Source organism: Gopherus evgoodei, chromosome 16 (assembly GCF_007399415.2).
Source record: "Gopherus evgoodei ecotype Sinaloan lineage chromosome 16, rGopEvg1_v1.p, whole genome shotgun sequence".
NCBI lineage: Eukaryota > Metazoa > Chordata > Testudines > Testudinidae > Gopherus > Gopherus evgoodei.
This window is the reverse complement of record NC_044337.1, coordinates 12,699,358-12,715,540: the sequence shown is the minus strand read 5'-3', so window position 1 is coordinate 12,715,540 and position 16,183 is coordinate 12,699,358. Positions and strand designations below refer to the sequence as shown.

General features: G+C 52.8%; 1 protein-coding gene across 2 annotated transcripts; it reads right to left on the bottom strand.

The window, feature by feature from the left end:
* Positions 1-1,415: 1,415 nt before the first annotated feature.
* On the bottom strand, positions 1,416-15,607 carry ST6GALNAC4 (ST6 N-acetylgalactosaminide alpha-2,6-sialyltransferase 4). 2 transcript variants are annotated; one of them, XM_030535438.1, is made up of 7 exons: positions 15,478-15,607; positions 14,745-14,819; positions 13,898-13,960; positions 8,934-9,107; positions 7,677-8,089; positions 5,216-5,323; positions 1,416-4,310 (listed from the first exon to the last, which is right to left on the bottom strand). In XM_030535438.1, the coding sequence occupies exons 2-7, from the start codon at positions 14,772-14,774 to the stop codon at positions 4,121-4,123; spliced, it is 978 nt and encodes a 325-aa protein (XP_030391298.1). In that variant the 5' UTR covers positions 14,775-14,819; positions 15,478-15,607; the 3' UTR covers positions 1,416-4,120. The 2 variants fall into 2 exon arrangements, with proteins under 2 accessions (XP_030391298.1, XP_030391300.1); XM_030535440.1 differs by having other exon boundaries at positions 8,934-9,038.
* Positions 15,608-16,183: the final 576 nt, after the last annotated feature.

Sequence of the window (16,183 nt, the reverse complement as noted above, 5' to 3'; positions counted from 1 at the left end):
GAATAAACCGCAGCTCGGAGCTAGGGAGCTGTGTATTCCCCACTGTTACACCCCTACTGGTCATGCTGCTGTGTCAAGGTGAGCTCAGTCAAGTTGCTGGCATAAAATGAGGCACACAGAAATTCAGGGCTTGATCCTGGTGCCTATATGGGAGCTGAGCTCATTTGAAATATTGTTCTTAGTAGTGAAAGCAGCAAAGAGTCCTGTGGCACCTTGTAGACTAACAAATGTATTGGAGCATGAGCTTTTGTGGGTGAATACCCACTTCATGATATGCAGCTGCCACAGAACTCTTTGCCGCTTTTACAGATCCAGACTAACATGGCTACCCCTCTGATGTTCTTAGGAGTAGTGATTCTTTGTGTCTAAAGGCCCCAGCTGAAAGCAGGGTTCTGTTGTGCTAGGCTGTCCCTCCCCCATGACCATGCACTGTGTGAGGCTGGCCCGCTCCCAAAGACCTTACCAGCCTACTAGACAAGATGGACACAGGAGATGACGTGACTTGCCCAAGGTCATGCAGCTGGTTGGGTGGCAGAGCTGGGACTAGAATCGAGGTCTCCCGAGTCAGGGTCCATTGCTCTGTCCACACAAAGCCTCCCAATAGCACCAATGCTGCCTCTCCCCCACCCTTTTCTTATGTATTTAGACTGTAAATTATTTGGGGCAGGGGCTGTCTCTTGCTCTGTGTATGTGCCCTGCCCAGAACAATGAGGCCCTGAGCTCAGCTGCAACTTCTCGGGGCTACTGGAATATAAACAACAGTCATTTCTTTCCGTTTTTCTCACCTTCATTCCTGGGGGGTGGTTCATTGATGTTAGGGCTGCTCAGAAAATACACAGCTGGTCAGCTAGTAAAGGAGGCAGAATCAGGCCCTCTGTGAGCCAATTAAGGGCCTAATCCTGCTCTCAAAGAAGTCAGTTGACTATGAGTGTGAGAGCAACTTGGGATTTTTAAACAGTTCATTGTTCCCCAGGATAGATGGGAAATTCTTCCCCCCACCCCATGAGGAAGTCTGCACACAAAGTGCTGAGTAATGCTGCGTCAGCAACCAAGGCTTGGCATCTATACAAGATTTTGTATAATTAGCATTTCTCTAGGCAGCCTGCTCTTCCTGTACAAGTTCAACAGCCTCTGCCAGAGAAGGTGGGCAGGAGTGTGATAGGGCAGGAGTGTGATAGGACACATCCTCAGTGATGTCTGTTTATATTTAAACCAAAGTCCAGGAGGGCGAGTGAGCAGCCTGTGCTTTGGTGTTTCCAGCCAAAGGAGTAGCCCCTAGAGCTAAGGTGACTTGGCAACGTCAGTAGGGGACAAACTAAGGGGACTGGCAGGATGGCTATGGGAGCTTTGTCGGAGCAAGGACTCCAGGATTGAGTCCAGCTGGATAAATTCACCCAGTCTGTACAAACAATGAATGATCACAGAATTAAAAATACTTTTATTACGTAGGTTTGCTTTGGTATCAATCCAAGGGCACTTGGTAGCAAAGGCAGCACACGAACTCAAAGGGTTCATGCCAGAAAACTGGAAGGAAATGTTTCTTCCTGACATGATGGGGCTGCTGAGAGAAGTTGTGTCTTCCAGCCTGAACCCCGCAGCGACCACATTCTGCTCCAGTTCAAGAAACAGCTTCTGCTGACAGTCTTTTTCAAACCAATTCATCTAAGATGTGGTTTTAAACGGCTACAGCACTGCACGCTGCACAAAGATGGGCTTTCCACGGGGGCTGCCACCAACTGCTGTGTGGCCCTAGTGACATGAGCACTGCAGGCCCTCTCCAAAACTTCCTTCATAGCTGTCGCAGTTTAAACCCCCTCACAAGGATTTTAAATCGATGCAATTATAATTACATGTGTGTGCACACTGTATTTCAAGACAATGTAAAACTAAATTCCCCCTACCATTTAAATTAGATATAGCATCTTTCTTCGCTTCCTGTCCCAGAGCAGTGGTTTTCAACCATTTTTCATTTGCAGACCCCTACAAAATTTTGAATGGAGGTGCAGACCCCTTTGGAAATCTTAGACACAGTCTGCAGACCCCCAGAGATCTGCGTACCACAGGTTGAGAACCTCTCTTCTATGGTAATGACGTTGTTTCGCCGACCCCTTACACATAGTCTGCGGACCCAGGTTGAAAAACCACTGTCCTAGGGGGGTGGTGTGTGCTGTTGAACAGATCGTGTTCCACTCCAGAAGCAGCTGCATTTTGAGGAGATGATGAGGTGGCTCCTGTAGCTATTCAGACTTTGCAAAAGCACTTAGGGATCCTTCATGGTTAAAAGTGCTATAGAAATGTAAGGTGTATTATACAGGATGTTGAACCAGAACTGACCCCATTTTTCTGGCAAAAAGCCGTCATCTTTACTGAGGTCAGGGCAGCGTCTAGAACACATCATGGCACGTCTGGAATACAGGGCCTGTAGTGCAGGGTAACAGGAGCTGCAGGGCACAAGCACACTACTTTGGGAGGTGTGATGCGTGGGAGCACAGCCTACAGTTGGGTGCCCCAGGCAGGGCACTAGGTCAAAATTCCCCACACTGGGACAGACAGAACAAGAAGATATTTGGACAGAAGCTATGGACTGCTAACCCAGAAGGCAGTGTCCTTTTCCTTGCCAAATGGCAAAACCTCAGCACAAACACTGCTGCCAGGATGGATGATTCCCTGTTCTGTTCATTCCCTCTGAAGCACCTGGCATTGGCCACTGCTGGAAGACAGGATCCTGGGCTGCATGGACCTTTGGTCTGATCCAGTATGGCCGTTCTTACATCTACGCCTCACTGAATGGTAGGCTGGCTGGCGACAGGGGGATCTCTTTTCCCTGCACTGCACATCCAGCACAGCACACCCACTGGAGGACAGGTGTCTGGCCTCCATTCAGCCACGTCACAGCAAGAGATGCTTTTGAATCATTCCACTCCTCTCGCTCTTTAAACTGACCGAAGACCCAGGACCCCAGAGCCCCCACATCTCCTGCCACTTTGCCCTGTGTGGGAGCAGTTCACCAACCCAAGGCCTGTGCACGGCTTCACAACCAACAGGAGGAAGTGCTATTGGGATAATTGTAATGCCTACAGGCTCCAGCTGAGATCAGGGTCTCACTGTGCTGGTAAGAGCCAATCTCTGCCCCAAGGAGCTTACAATCGAAACAGACAAGACAGATGCAGGAGAGGAACGAATACAATGTACAAGCAGAAGACTGGGAACTGAGACAGAGAGATTAAGGGCCTAAGCTAAAGCCCACTGGAGTAAATGGGAGTCTTTCCATGATGTCAACGGGCTTTGGATCAGGTCCCAGGTAACTTGTCCAAGGTCACACAGAGAATCTGTGGCAGAGCTTGGATTTGAGTCCAAGTCCCCTGAGTCCCAGTCCAGTACCTTAACTATAAAACCATCCATCTTCCCCCTGGTCACCCATCAAACCTCCTCTTGAGGCTATAAATGGAAGAGGATGAGGAGTTTCACCCCAAGAGGCACTGGCTTAAACCTCAGAGTGACTCCACTTTTCTAAGATCTGCAACCGGCTGTAACATAAGTATGGAAATGTTTAATGACGGATTAAATATTCATCATGGTTCAAAGATTAAAAACTTTTCAAAGACAGTCCTAGGGTCAGACCTCAGAATGATTGGGGGGTGGGGTTCTGAGATGTCAGGGATTGCTTGCAGCAATGGAGGGGCTGAGACCTTGAGTGCTCTGAATGACGCCCCAGGTTTTCTCTGCCTCCTTCCAGCTGAGTGCCTGGGAAGGATTGTGCAACACCTAAGAGCAGACCCGCAGAGACACTCTGACCTGCAGATCAATGCTCCAGCACAAGTGGCAGGGACCCTGCAGAGGGTGGGCATGTGTCAGATCTGAGATGTGTCTTTATTGCTCCATTCAACATGCTGATTAGAGCAGTCTCGGTAAGGGAGCCCTTCCAATGCACCACACCTCCCAGGATGCTCTGCCTCTTGTCAAGTCTGTGTCTGTGCAGCTCCTCTTCATGCACTGACCCCCTGTGCAACTCCTCTGGACAGCCCCCCATGCCACGCTGCAGGACTCCCATCGGGCTCCAGCCTATCGTATCACGGAGTGAAACGTTTCCCCCAGGGAGCTGCACATGGGCCGGACGTCCCTACCCACCCGCCCACGAGGTGTGATTGAAGACAATGTTCCTTCTCTTTGCCCAGTGGGAGAAGACGGTTTTCTCAGTGATGAAGCGATGGCCACCCCGGGGGGCTCTCTCATGGGCTAGGTACATCCTGCACTCATCCAGCTTGCCCTTTTCGAAGTAGTGGTAAGGCACTCTGGGATGGTTCTTCTCCCTGCCAACCAGAGCAGACAAGAGGTAGTGCCGTGGGGCACTGACCCAGATGGCAGACTCCTGCTTCCAGAGCAGGGATGGAGCCAACACGAGAGAGAGGCACTAGTCTACTAACCCCAGAGATGTCCATTCAGTGTCAGGGATCTCTGGACCACATGGCTGGGGGCACAAAGCATGAGTCCCAGTCATGGGAATTCTCAACTCCCCTGATAGGAGCTGGGTGTATAACACTCACCTCCCAAACCTCCACATTAGGCTGGACAAAGCACGAGCAAATCTACCAAAAGGACCAGTCTTGCCCCATGAGATGGGGATGAGGGAGCTGAATGAATGAAGAACTTCCTCCTGTGTTACAGACAGACCGCCCCTGCTGAAATCCTCATCCTCCCCTTCGTTGCCCTGGGCCTCGATTCCCACCACACGCTCCCTCCATCATCTTACTGCATCCCAGCTCTGCAGACTTCAGCAGGTGTGGGCATTACACACAGAGCAGAACCATGTCACCCTGCAGCTAGGGCCCCCAGCTCCCTGTTCCTTTTGGGGGTCCTGTTCCAAACTGCTTCCTTGCTTATAAAAACTCCTCGCGAACTCGACCCCAGCCAGACTCCAGTTCTCTCTGTTCCGTCCCCTTCCTTCTCTGATCTCACCACTGTCGGTGTGAGAACCTTTCCCTCTGCAACTCGCTGTATCTATATTTTCTGCATTGTCTACGTCTCCTAATACACCCCTCCCTGAGCTGTTTGTTACCGAACTTGGTTAAGTCTCTGGGGACAAAGATTGATGGAAGATGTATTGTGTTGCTTGTGGGACGGTTGTGCTGCCTTGTGCTGAGTTAACTGATGAACAGACGTGCTTTGTGGCAAAAGCCCCAAGAAGTCTCCCACCCTCATCCCCTGATGGCCGTACCTGCAGTAGCTATCGCTGACCATGCCGAAGACAAAGATCTGTTCGCACAGCTCCATTGCCAGGATCATGGTGAACCAGCCAGTGCTCAGGAAGGAGCCAGACTTCATCCTACAAATCACACAGCAACAGAGTTGGAGGGGACAGGCTGCCGTAACCAGCATGGCAGAGAGAGAAACAGACATGGACTATGGGAGGGAAACCTGCACCCATCTCCTAGACCAGGGGTAGGCAACCTTTCAGAAGTGCCGTGCCGAGTCTTCATTTATACACTTTCATTTAAGGTTCCACGTGCCCGTAATACATTTTAACATTTTCAGAAGCTATCTTTCTATAAGTCTATGATATATAACTAAACTATTGTTGTATGTAAAGTACACATGGCTTTTAAAACGTTAAAGAAGCTACATTTAAAATTAAATTAAAATGCAGATCTTATCAGTTTAGTGTAGTGGTTCTTAACCTGAGGTGCATGCACCCCCTGGGGGTGTGAGATGCCCTTTCTGGGGGTGTGAGACATGCCAGATTTTTTTAGAAGGTAAATCACTGAAAACACAAATTAAGCACAGGCACATAATTACAACTACTTTGTTTAATCAAACCTATGTATTTATTAACATTATACATTTTGTAACAATTATTGTAATATACAAACAAAGTTTTTAAGTTTTCAAGTTTTTCAGCTAATTGTAGTGTAACTTTTTATAAGGGCTGCAAAGCGCTGGGACCAGGCCAAGAGCAGAGCCCTGGGCTGGCTGCCGATACCCCAGGCCAGCAGGAGGGCTGAGCAGAGAGGGAGGCCTGGACCACGGCTGGCAGGGGCCCGGGCGGCTGGAACCCCAGACCAGCAGTGAGGTGAGCGGAGCTGGTGACTGGTATCCCAGGCCGATTGCAGGCTGAGCGGGGCGGATGGCTGGGACTCCAACTGGCAAGGGGACAGTCTGGGGTTCCAACCGCCGTCTCCTGCCAGCCAGGGTCCTGGCTGCTGGTCCCACTCAGCCGCTGCCGGACGGGGGTTCCGTTAACCCAGGCCAGCAGCGGCCTGAGCAGAGTTGGGGGCTGGGACTAGGGTGACCAGACAGCAAATGTGAAAAATCAGGACAAGGGTGGGGGGTAATAGCCTATATAAGAAGACGACCCAAAAATTGGGACTGTCCCTATAAAATTGGGACATTTGATCACCCTAGCTGGGACCCCGGCTGGCAGCAGCATGACAATAAAAATTGGCTCACGTGCCGCAGGTTGCCGACCCCTGTCCTAGGCCAAACGTGGACCATAAGGCAGATCCTGCCCTGGCTGAGGGGGGCAGACTAGGGCACCTACTGGGCGTGATCAGGGCCTTTGGAGCAGTCTCTGGGTGAGGATGGGAAGAGCAAACAGAAGAGCAGGACAGGAAAAACAGGTTGAGGAGGAAGATGGGCTCTTTGGCTACCAGAGACGGGGAGGAAATGCCAGCAATACCGGATGCACATGTGTTTGGAAGCTCTCTCTTTCCGCCCCCTCCCACTCCAGTCTCCTGGCATGTCGTGCCCCTTGAAGCGAGTGTTGGGCTGGTGAACAAAGGTCACTGGCAGCTCTGGAGACTGATGCTCCCTGTTCATCCACACTGGGTACGGGACAGGCAGCAGCGAGGCAAGTGTTCTCAGACTGCTCCTCCAATGGGCCTCACCCCGGCACGATGGGACCCCTCAGTGAGTCCGAGGGGAGTTCAGTCTCCACGGCCCAGTCAGTCAGTTCTTGGCCTGTCTGCTGACCAGGGGGACTATCAATGCCAAAGGTGATGGAGATTTGTGTGCTGTGGGCACCCGGCCAACAGGAACCAAATGGAACCCTCCACTCACCTACCAACCCGAGGACAAATGACTGCTGGTCACTGCTGACCTGCACAGGATTTTAACTGAAAAGCTGACTGCCCATAAATATAACTGATGTGTTACATATTGTTATAGAGCAACGAATTCTTACACAACTCTTCCTGGGATGAAGGTGACTCCGTAACTTTCTAACATCCACAAATAGCCCACTTCTGTTTACACAGTGACTGCGTGTAAATCCATTAGTGTCCAGCGCACTGACCCTCCTATGGTACCTTGCAGGTCCATTCACCACTGAGGGGCAAACAGCATTTCTGGGAGGGGAGTAAACTGTCCCACTCATGTCAATGGGTTGGTAACTCTGAAACCCAACATTTACAATTAAAGAGTGGAAAACTGCCTAAGTAACTTAGAAGCATAAATCCCATTGGGACTTGTGGTCCAAAGTCCTATAGGTGCTTTCGAAAATCCCACCCTAAAATGGCAACACTATTAACTATTTCACTGCTGACTGGTTTACCAGAAGCATCCAGCTACAGTAGACTCTGGGGTGGAAAGCTCTACATCCTTCACCCAAGAGGTGGCTGTGGCATGGAGGCCCTGGGTCATTACAGGCAGGGAGGGAGGGAGTGAGCTAGGAGCCTACTCACCTGTTCTTCCCTGTCTCGTCCTGGAAGACCTCATCACAGTAAGCCATCATCCTTTCAGTTAGCGTGTAGATCTGCAGGCTGGGATACATCTCCTTCACTTCCTGGAGAGTCCTGTAGGTCAACCCCCCCTTCTCCCGGCTCATCATTCTCATGGGCCCCCAGACGACGTAGATGGTCTCCCGGGACTGCTTGAAGAAGTACGACTGGTTCCTCAGGAGCAAAGGGATGCTGGTGTGCGAGACAACCCTGATGGTGCTCTTCATCCCCACGTCCTCTTCGTAGCCATTGGTGGGGGCCTGGTTCATACGCAGGACGCACTCCATTCGGTCGATCTCCTTCCCCAGCCGCGAGCCCAGCATCTGACCCGAGCTCGATACCAAGGCGCACTGGCGGCACTGACTTCTGACCAACGGCTGCAGCAAGACGCACCGTTAGCAATGGAGAGGGACAGGAGAGGCCCAGGGCTTGCAAGGGGAGGGGATCGCAGTAGGTTTTCATTCCAGGCAGCAGGGCCACGTCACCCTTTCATCACCTGCACTGGCTTCCTGTCTCTCTCTAAATCCAATTCAGAACTGCCCTCCCTCAAGGGCCCCCTTCCACCACTCCCTCTAGGGTGCTGCTCTTAGCCGCCCTCCCTGCAACTGTCTATTGCTGGCACAGGGTGACTTCACTCTCAAGCCAAATCTACACAGGGGCTACAACCATGTTACCAGAATGAGCTTTAAAAAACGCGTCTAGAACTGGTTTCTCCTGACTCCCTTTAACTATGCTCTGGTGCCTCCCTGGAATCTGAAAGCAGCACGCTCTGCCTTAGGCCTCCACCAAAGGGTAGTGTTTTCAAAAACTCCAGATGTCAGATGTGCTTTGCTTTGAGCCTGTTCCGGGACACGGACAGCAGAGATTGATGTGAGTCAGCCAAGGGGCTTTGTTACACCAGCACAGGGCCACGGTAGCCCCACGGGCTTTGCATTGCCCCCAGCGCTTTGCATTGCTGGGGCATCTTTCACAACTTAGGAGCCTCAAAAACTGCGCAAACTTTAATCAATAAGCCTCAGCTCTCCTGGGAAGTAGGTACATTATCGTCTCCATTAGTGATGGAGAAACTGAGGCAACGCTGGATGAAGTGACTCGCCCAAGGGCACACAGTGATACCATGAATGGAAACCAGGAGTCCCAATTCCCAGTCTTGTGCTCTAACCACTACCTCCCATTCTCCTGCCTTGGGAGAGCACTTTCGCAGCTGGAACTTTAACCCACCTTTCCATCAGGAACACGACTGTACCCCTCGAAGCTGAGGGCTCCAGACACCGTCACCAAGGGACGTTTATGTTCCTCCAGCCGCCGATATCTGAGCCAACGCAGCTGCGGGCAGAGCAGGATGTAGAGCACAGTACAAGTAGACAGAATCACCAGAGTTAAGAACAGATGGACCTGCAACGCATTGAGAAGGGAAGCTCAAGATTCACTGCTGAAACCTTAGCACATGGCAGCAATAGGGGTGACTGCATTCTAGTGACCGGGGATCTCTCATTGTGGTGGGGCTGGAGTGCGTTGAACTCTGCAGGCATCCTGGAAAACAAAACAAGGGCCGTGCTTCTTCCTTCTTCCACAGTGGGATGGGACTCCTCTCCTTAGCAGGATGGGACGGGCAGGGTGTGGCAGTGGAGCTTGCTGTTCTAAATTAAATATGCAGAGGGGTTCACAATGGGAACAGGGGCTAGGAGGGGAAGGAAACGGAGTCAGCTGTGATTGGATCAGGCAATCCTCAGGGAAAAGCAAGTGAGAAGGACCAAGATCAATGCTGGCAGGGCAGCAGGGGGGTTCTTCACCCTGGGTCTGTGACAACATCTCCCTCAGCTGAAAACCCACGTGATGCCTCCCACCCAACGAGCTTTCCCCCGATTTTCAACCTCACAGCAAGGTAACATTGCACCTGCTTTCCAGCGAAAGAGAGGCTGAAGTGCAGGGAGATTACGCGCCCTGCCTGAGGTCACACAGCAGGGTCATGGCAAAGAGCCCAGATTCCTACCCCCTGCTCCAGGCATCGGACACCTGTGTACGAAATGCAGGAAGTGTTGGTTCCAGTACAGCAGTACACACCCGGGTAGGGGACAGGGAAACAGCTGTGACCATCCCCAGCACACACTGCACTCCCCTTTGCACGTCCCTGGGTAGAGCTACTACCTGCTACCTCCAGCCTGTCGTTCTCTCCTCCTCAAAGAGCAGAGCTCACCCTGGTGAATTTCATTACACAATGGTCCCCAAGAAGTCAAGCATCACTAGGCCTTTTTAGTGCTTGATCACAAACCAGGAGTGGGGCTGCAGTCTTTGATTGACAGTGATCACCACTGAATATGAAACCTGCAGTCACGCATCACAATTAGGGAGCACTTGGCAAACCAGTAGCTCAGATGTGCCTGATTGTTCTGTTTCAAAATGACTCACTTCCTGTCTAGTAACAACAGGCTGCACAGCTGACAAATGGCGAGCCTTAAAGAGCTCTGAGGGCCATGCGCTGCTCTGTTCCTGTCTGGATTGTTCTGTCACAACTGGGGACTGCTTGCGCCTCAGGGAGGAGCAGATCAGGAACCAAGCACAGCACAGCACCAGGTACAGCAGGGGCACTACCTATGTGATCATGGCTTACGTGGCTATAGCTAAAGTGCGAGGCCAACCACCAGCGTAACCTGGCCCTATGGTGCCCATCTCAGCAGAGGCCAAGGAGCAAAAGGGCCTTGGGGACTGAAGTGTGCTATCCCCTCCTCCAGGTGCAAGGGTGATACCCGCATTGCCACTGCTCAGGACACCAGCCCCTGGGCTATCAGTCTGGGACCTCTTACAAACACTAACAATTGAGTGGGGCGGGGGAAGAGTGTCATAAATAAGAAGTAAGAAACTTCTTCTGGGCTCTTTGCTTTAGTCACACACGTGCTGACCCAGCACATCCCCACACGTGTGCTGAACACGGGGTGGGGGCCAAGCTCGGGGACTCTCTCAGCCCCAGGATGCCAAACCAGCACTGTGCTGAGTATTCGGAATGTCCCGGCAGTGCCCGTGATGTGCACTAAGCACTGGCCAGACACCCCTCAGACAAGATCCCTGCTCCCCAGAGCTCTGAAGTGAGGAAGCTAAGGCCTGAGCCCTGTAAGTGGACAAAGCATGGCAGGAGGGGAGCTGCAGTCATACACAGCCCTAGCAATAACATCGGGGTGGAACAGACCAACTAGCTCCCCATGGCCCATCCCACCCTGGCCAGAGGGGAAGCGTTTCCCCAACACAGTTCAGGGGTTAGATGGACAAACCCAAGCACTAAGGGTTGGTTTTTTAAAGGTACCTCTTTGCCACACTCTAAATGGGTTAACTCCTCTCTCTCCATGTGAGCTGGCCACAGATGTGATCAGCTGAGGGTACATCTGCACTGAACCAAAAAAATCACGGCTGTAGTGAGTTTCAGAGCCCAGGGCAACTGATTCAGGCTTGTGCTAAGGGGCTGAAAACAGCAGTGCAGACTTTCCTGCTCGGGCTCTGAGAGCCACCCGCAGACCAGGTTTCAGAGCTTGAACAGGAACGTCTCCACTGCTATTCTGAGCTCCGTAATGCAAGCCCAAGTCAGTTGACCCAGGCTTGCTGGGTCTTTGTTTTTGCAGTGCAGACATACCCTGGGAAGCCTGAACTAATATAGCTTCAGGCTAAATGGCAAAGCATTTTCAGTGCAGAATCACACCCTACATAGCCTAGGCCTCAGCCTCCCACGCACACCGTGTTCCCTGCAGCGGTGGAATGAATAGGAGCGTAAGGATCAGTGGAAGAGATGGGAGGGGATTTACTTATGGTGGCATGGGAAGATTTTCATCCAAACAGCTCTTTCGCATGTGGTCTTATTTAAAAAAACATCTCTCGGTCTACAGCACCAGGAAGCCTGGTTAGACAACTCTGTTATTACTAACAGTGCACAAGGGCCCAGTCAAGGATCAGGGGTTTGCTGTGGCAGGCACTGTACAAACACTTATTCAAAAGCCAGTCCCTGCCCCACACAGCTTACCATCTAGGAAAGAACAGATGGCGAGGAGTGAACTAAACAAGCACCCAGGGGACACGGCAGGGTGAGAGGTAACAGCAATACAAGTGTGTCTTAGCACGCTGGGCAGCAGGCAGAGCTCAAGCCCTGCCTCTGGCCTTGCAGGCCCCACAGTGGAGCTGAATTTTCAGGAGGGCTTTGATAAGGAGGTAACCAGCCAGATCTCACCAGGGAGTCGGCCATAGAGTATAAAGCCAGAAGTGACCACCAGAACGTCTAGCCTGACCTCCAGTATATCACAGGCTCCGTAGCGAGTAAGGCTTTTAAAATATATATTTACCCACATTAACCACAGTGACAAAGAAGATGAACCAGCCTCGTCTGCAGATCATCATCTTTGAATTTTGTCTAACGCTTAAACCTGTCTCTACCTAACAGAGCCATCAGTGCCAGGCAGGCGACCCAGGTCTGGAAGTGACCGGGCACCTCGGGGATGAAGTGGCTGCAGTAATTTAATGGCCCATCACCCTGCAGCAGAGCAAACAGTCCTGCACGTAGGTCCCAGAGGACTAGTCCTGCAGTAGCAGCAGGATGGGCTGCTGTCCTGCAGGAGATGATCCTCCCTCCTGGTACACTGGAGACTGAAGGAGGGGTGGGGATTCTAACCCCATTCTATAGAGACGTTTATTTCAGGAGCCATCAACAGATGTATGTTTCCCCTCTCAGCCTCAGCAAGTGAGAACTTTGCTGCTGCTAATCTATGTGTCAGCTCCCGAACACACCAGCTTGTCTGCCTTGCTAGCAAACTCTTCAGGACTCGGCCAGTCCAAACCTTCCCTAGCAGGTAGCAATCAGTGCACCCCAATTCCTGAGCCCTGCCGCTCTGAAAGGTCCTGGCTAAAAAAACCAGTCAGCCACACTAGGAGACTCTGGGGAGAAAAACTGCTCTGAACAAGAGAAGCTAGTCTGTTAAGTTGAATTTTAGATTTAGAAGACTAATTTTGCTTTTGTTACTTTGTAATTCTTTCTGTCCTTCCTTACACTTGGTATCACCTAAACCTATCGCCTTTTATTAATAAACTCACTTTGCTTTTATTATAAACCAGCTCAGAGCTTTGACTGAAACAGAGTGTTAACCCCAGGTGTGGGAAGAAGCTGCTGTGTACTGTCTCGTTGAAAGAGCAGCAAACTCGATAAGGTTTTGTGGGTGCTACAATCAGAAGGGCTAAGCACTGCAGATAGATATCTCTGAGGAACTTGAGAACTGGGATTCACTGGTTACTACCCTCTACGGAAGGTTTGGACTGGCAGAGTCCTGGAAATTTTGCTGGCAATGCAGATAAACTGGGATGTCGGGGAGCTGTCACCCAGCTTAGCAGCAGCAAAGTTCTCACTTGCTGAGGCTGAGAGAGTAACACAATGGCTCACAGCTCTGGGAACCCCAGCAGATTGTCACTGATGTACTCTACAGTGTCTCTTTGTAGGAGAGTGGAAAGGTATCTGCTTAATAATGCACCTTTAAGCCCCATGGTGCCCCATATATTCTCCCATTCTCTGCAGTTAGAGGATATTTATCAGGACACTAACTGGGGCACAGAGACTCCAGAACCAGCCTACTGAACAGGAGATGGTGTTCACTTCCATATGGCGACCACATACATTTCCACCAATTGTCCTTGAGTATTCTCGATCAGTTGGAATACAGATACCATCCTCACGTTCACAGGGGTGGTTCTATGTTTTTTGCTGCCCCAAGCACAGTAGTCGGGCGGCCTTCAGCTGCACACCTGCGGGAGGTTGGCTGATCATGTGGATTTGGCTGCATTTCTGCAAGTGATCTGCCGGTCCTGTGCCTTTGGTGTACCTGCCGCTGAATTGCCACTGAAGCCGCGGGACTGGGATGGACCTCCCGCAGGCATGCCACCCTAGGCAGCCGGACTGCCACCCTCACGGCGACTGGCACACCGCCTCCCGCAGCTTGCCGCCCCCAGGCATGCACTTGGTGCTCTGGTGCCTCGAGCTGCCCCTGCACGTCCATTAAGGACATGATTTCCAATGCCCTTTAGCATTTCCTGTCCCTCTGCAACCTTTTCCTTGGCTCTGTAATGCCAGCCCATTTTGCTACTGTCACTATGGTCCCAAATCCAGGGGTTTGGAGGAGGGGTTTGAAAGCATCACTGCATCTTGGGTTCTGGTTACTTACAAGTGTCTTCAGCTTCAGTATCTTATCTGCCACGGGTTTGTCTTGGGAATCAGGAACTGTGCCCTGCAAAACACAGACAGGTTACCCTGTTGGCAACAAAACAAACATTGAGCAACGAAAACAAAAAGCAAAGTCATTGACATTAATCTAGATAAAATTCTGTGCAGAGTCAGTCCAAAAGGGGCACGTTAAGGAGTATGTACATGAGACCATATATAGTACCCCGGAGATTTGGTCTGGAGAACCATTACCTTGAGCACCTCATTCATTTTTATGGTCTTGTTAAAAACCACTCTCCTTCCTTGTGAAACCCTCTGTCAACTTGCTCCAGCCAACAACATCTTCCTTGTGACTCTGATCGCCCACCCCTGCCACCCATCTAACTCAGGCCTAGAAGAATCTCCTTGCTGTTGGTGTGAAGCCTTATCTTCTGCAGCACCTGCCATGTGGAACATCTCTCTCACGTCAGATCTCACCAGGCTAACAAATAACAATACACTTCACTTGTACAGGACCTGCTCATCGGACGATTCCCTTACTCCTCAATGTGTTTTATACACTCTGTGGGCATTTCACACTCAGTAATGTCTTTAACAATCACTAAGCTTCACAACACCCTTGTGAGAAAATACAGGGACCACTCTGTCTGCCACTGAAATGCAGCCACCTCTGGGGTGGAACACAGCTGTTTAACAGAGCACAATATTGCTATCAAACATGCATAGCCTCCTGCAGACAATTGTGCCAGCCAGTTGTCTGGGCCACGTTCACAGTTCTTTCCCTCATTCACTATGCGGCTTCGGATCAGCCTTGTGCTTCAGTTTCCCTGAGAATTACAGTGACTCACCTGCCTCACGGGGGTGGAATGAGGCTTCATTCGTCAATGCCTGTTGGGTACTTTGAAATCCTCAGCTGGGAGAGGCTGGGGGGGAGAGGGGAATGCAAGGCTGTCATTTAGCTTGGCCAAGAGATGGATCAAAGAGATCAAAGCTTTCAGCAGAGCTTCCGTTCTGCTGCCAGGGCCCCCTCACCCTGAGCCAATATGCTGTGACTCTCTCCTGAGCAGTGCCAGGCTGCAGGACACCAAATCCAGACAAACCCGACAGCAGCATGGAAGAGAAGGGACCCAGGGATGGTGAGTAGGCCAGAGATGATGCCCCAGGGTGAGGGGGACCCTGCAAGGGCCACGAAAAGGACCTGATGTGCCCCAGTGATTGCAGGAGTCTCTCTCCCATATGCCCATTGAGATGGGGTGTCTCTGTCACCCCCTCCAGCCCCAGGGGCCCCGCCCTCCCAAAGGCAGAAGAGCTGTGCCACCCACATTGCCACCCACTCCCTGCCCACACCCCAGGGGCGTGCCCCGGCCTTACCCCCATCCCTAGCGCGGCAGCGCTGTGCCAGCCCCCCAGGGGGTGCCCCGGCCTTACCCCTCAAGGGATCCCTAGGGCAGGAGCGCAGTGCCAGCCCCACGGGGTGCCAGCCCCCCAGGGGCAAGAGGGCCGCCCCCAGCCACCCCCTCCCCTTCAGTGGGATCCCGGGCCCCCGAGGCGCATCCCGCACAGCCGGCTCCGCCGCGGCACCTGTGGGGCTGGGAACCCGGTGGGGGCTCCAGGGCGGTTCCGGCGGGTCCCGCTCAGCCGCTTCCAGGCTCCCATCGGTCCCGTCCGCGCCCTGGTTCCCGGGCAGGGCCGCAGCGCCGGCCCCGCAGCAGCAGCAGCAGCGCCGCCCCGGGGCCCGACATCGGCTTCACGCTCCGCCCCCTGCTCCGATACCGCCCCGACACCAGGCCCCTGATACCTCCCCCCGGCCCCCCGACAGCAGCCCCCCAACACCTCCCCTCGGCCCCCGACACCAGCCCCCCGATACCTCCCCCTGCACCCCCGACAGCAGCCCCCCAACACCTCCCCTCGGCCCCCGACTCCAGCCCCCCGATTCCTCCCCCCGACCCCCCGACAGCAGCCCCCCAACACCTCCCCTCGGCCCCCGACACCAGCCCCCCGATACCTCCCCCTGCACCCCCGACAGCAGCCCCCCAACACCTCCCCTCGGCCCCCGACTCCAGCCCCCCCGATACCTCCCCCTGCCCCCCGACACCAGCCCCCCGATACCTCCCCTCAGCCCCCGATACCAGCCCCCCAATACCTCCCCCCGCCCCCCCGACAGCAGCCCCCCAACACCTCCCCTCGGCCCCAACACTCCCCTACCGCCCCCCGACACCTCCCCTTGCCCCCCTGACAGCAGCCCTGCAACACCTCCCCCACGACACCAGCCCCCCGACACCTTCCC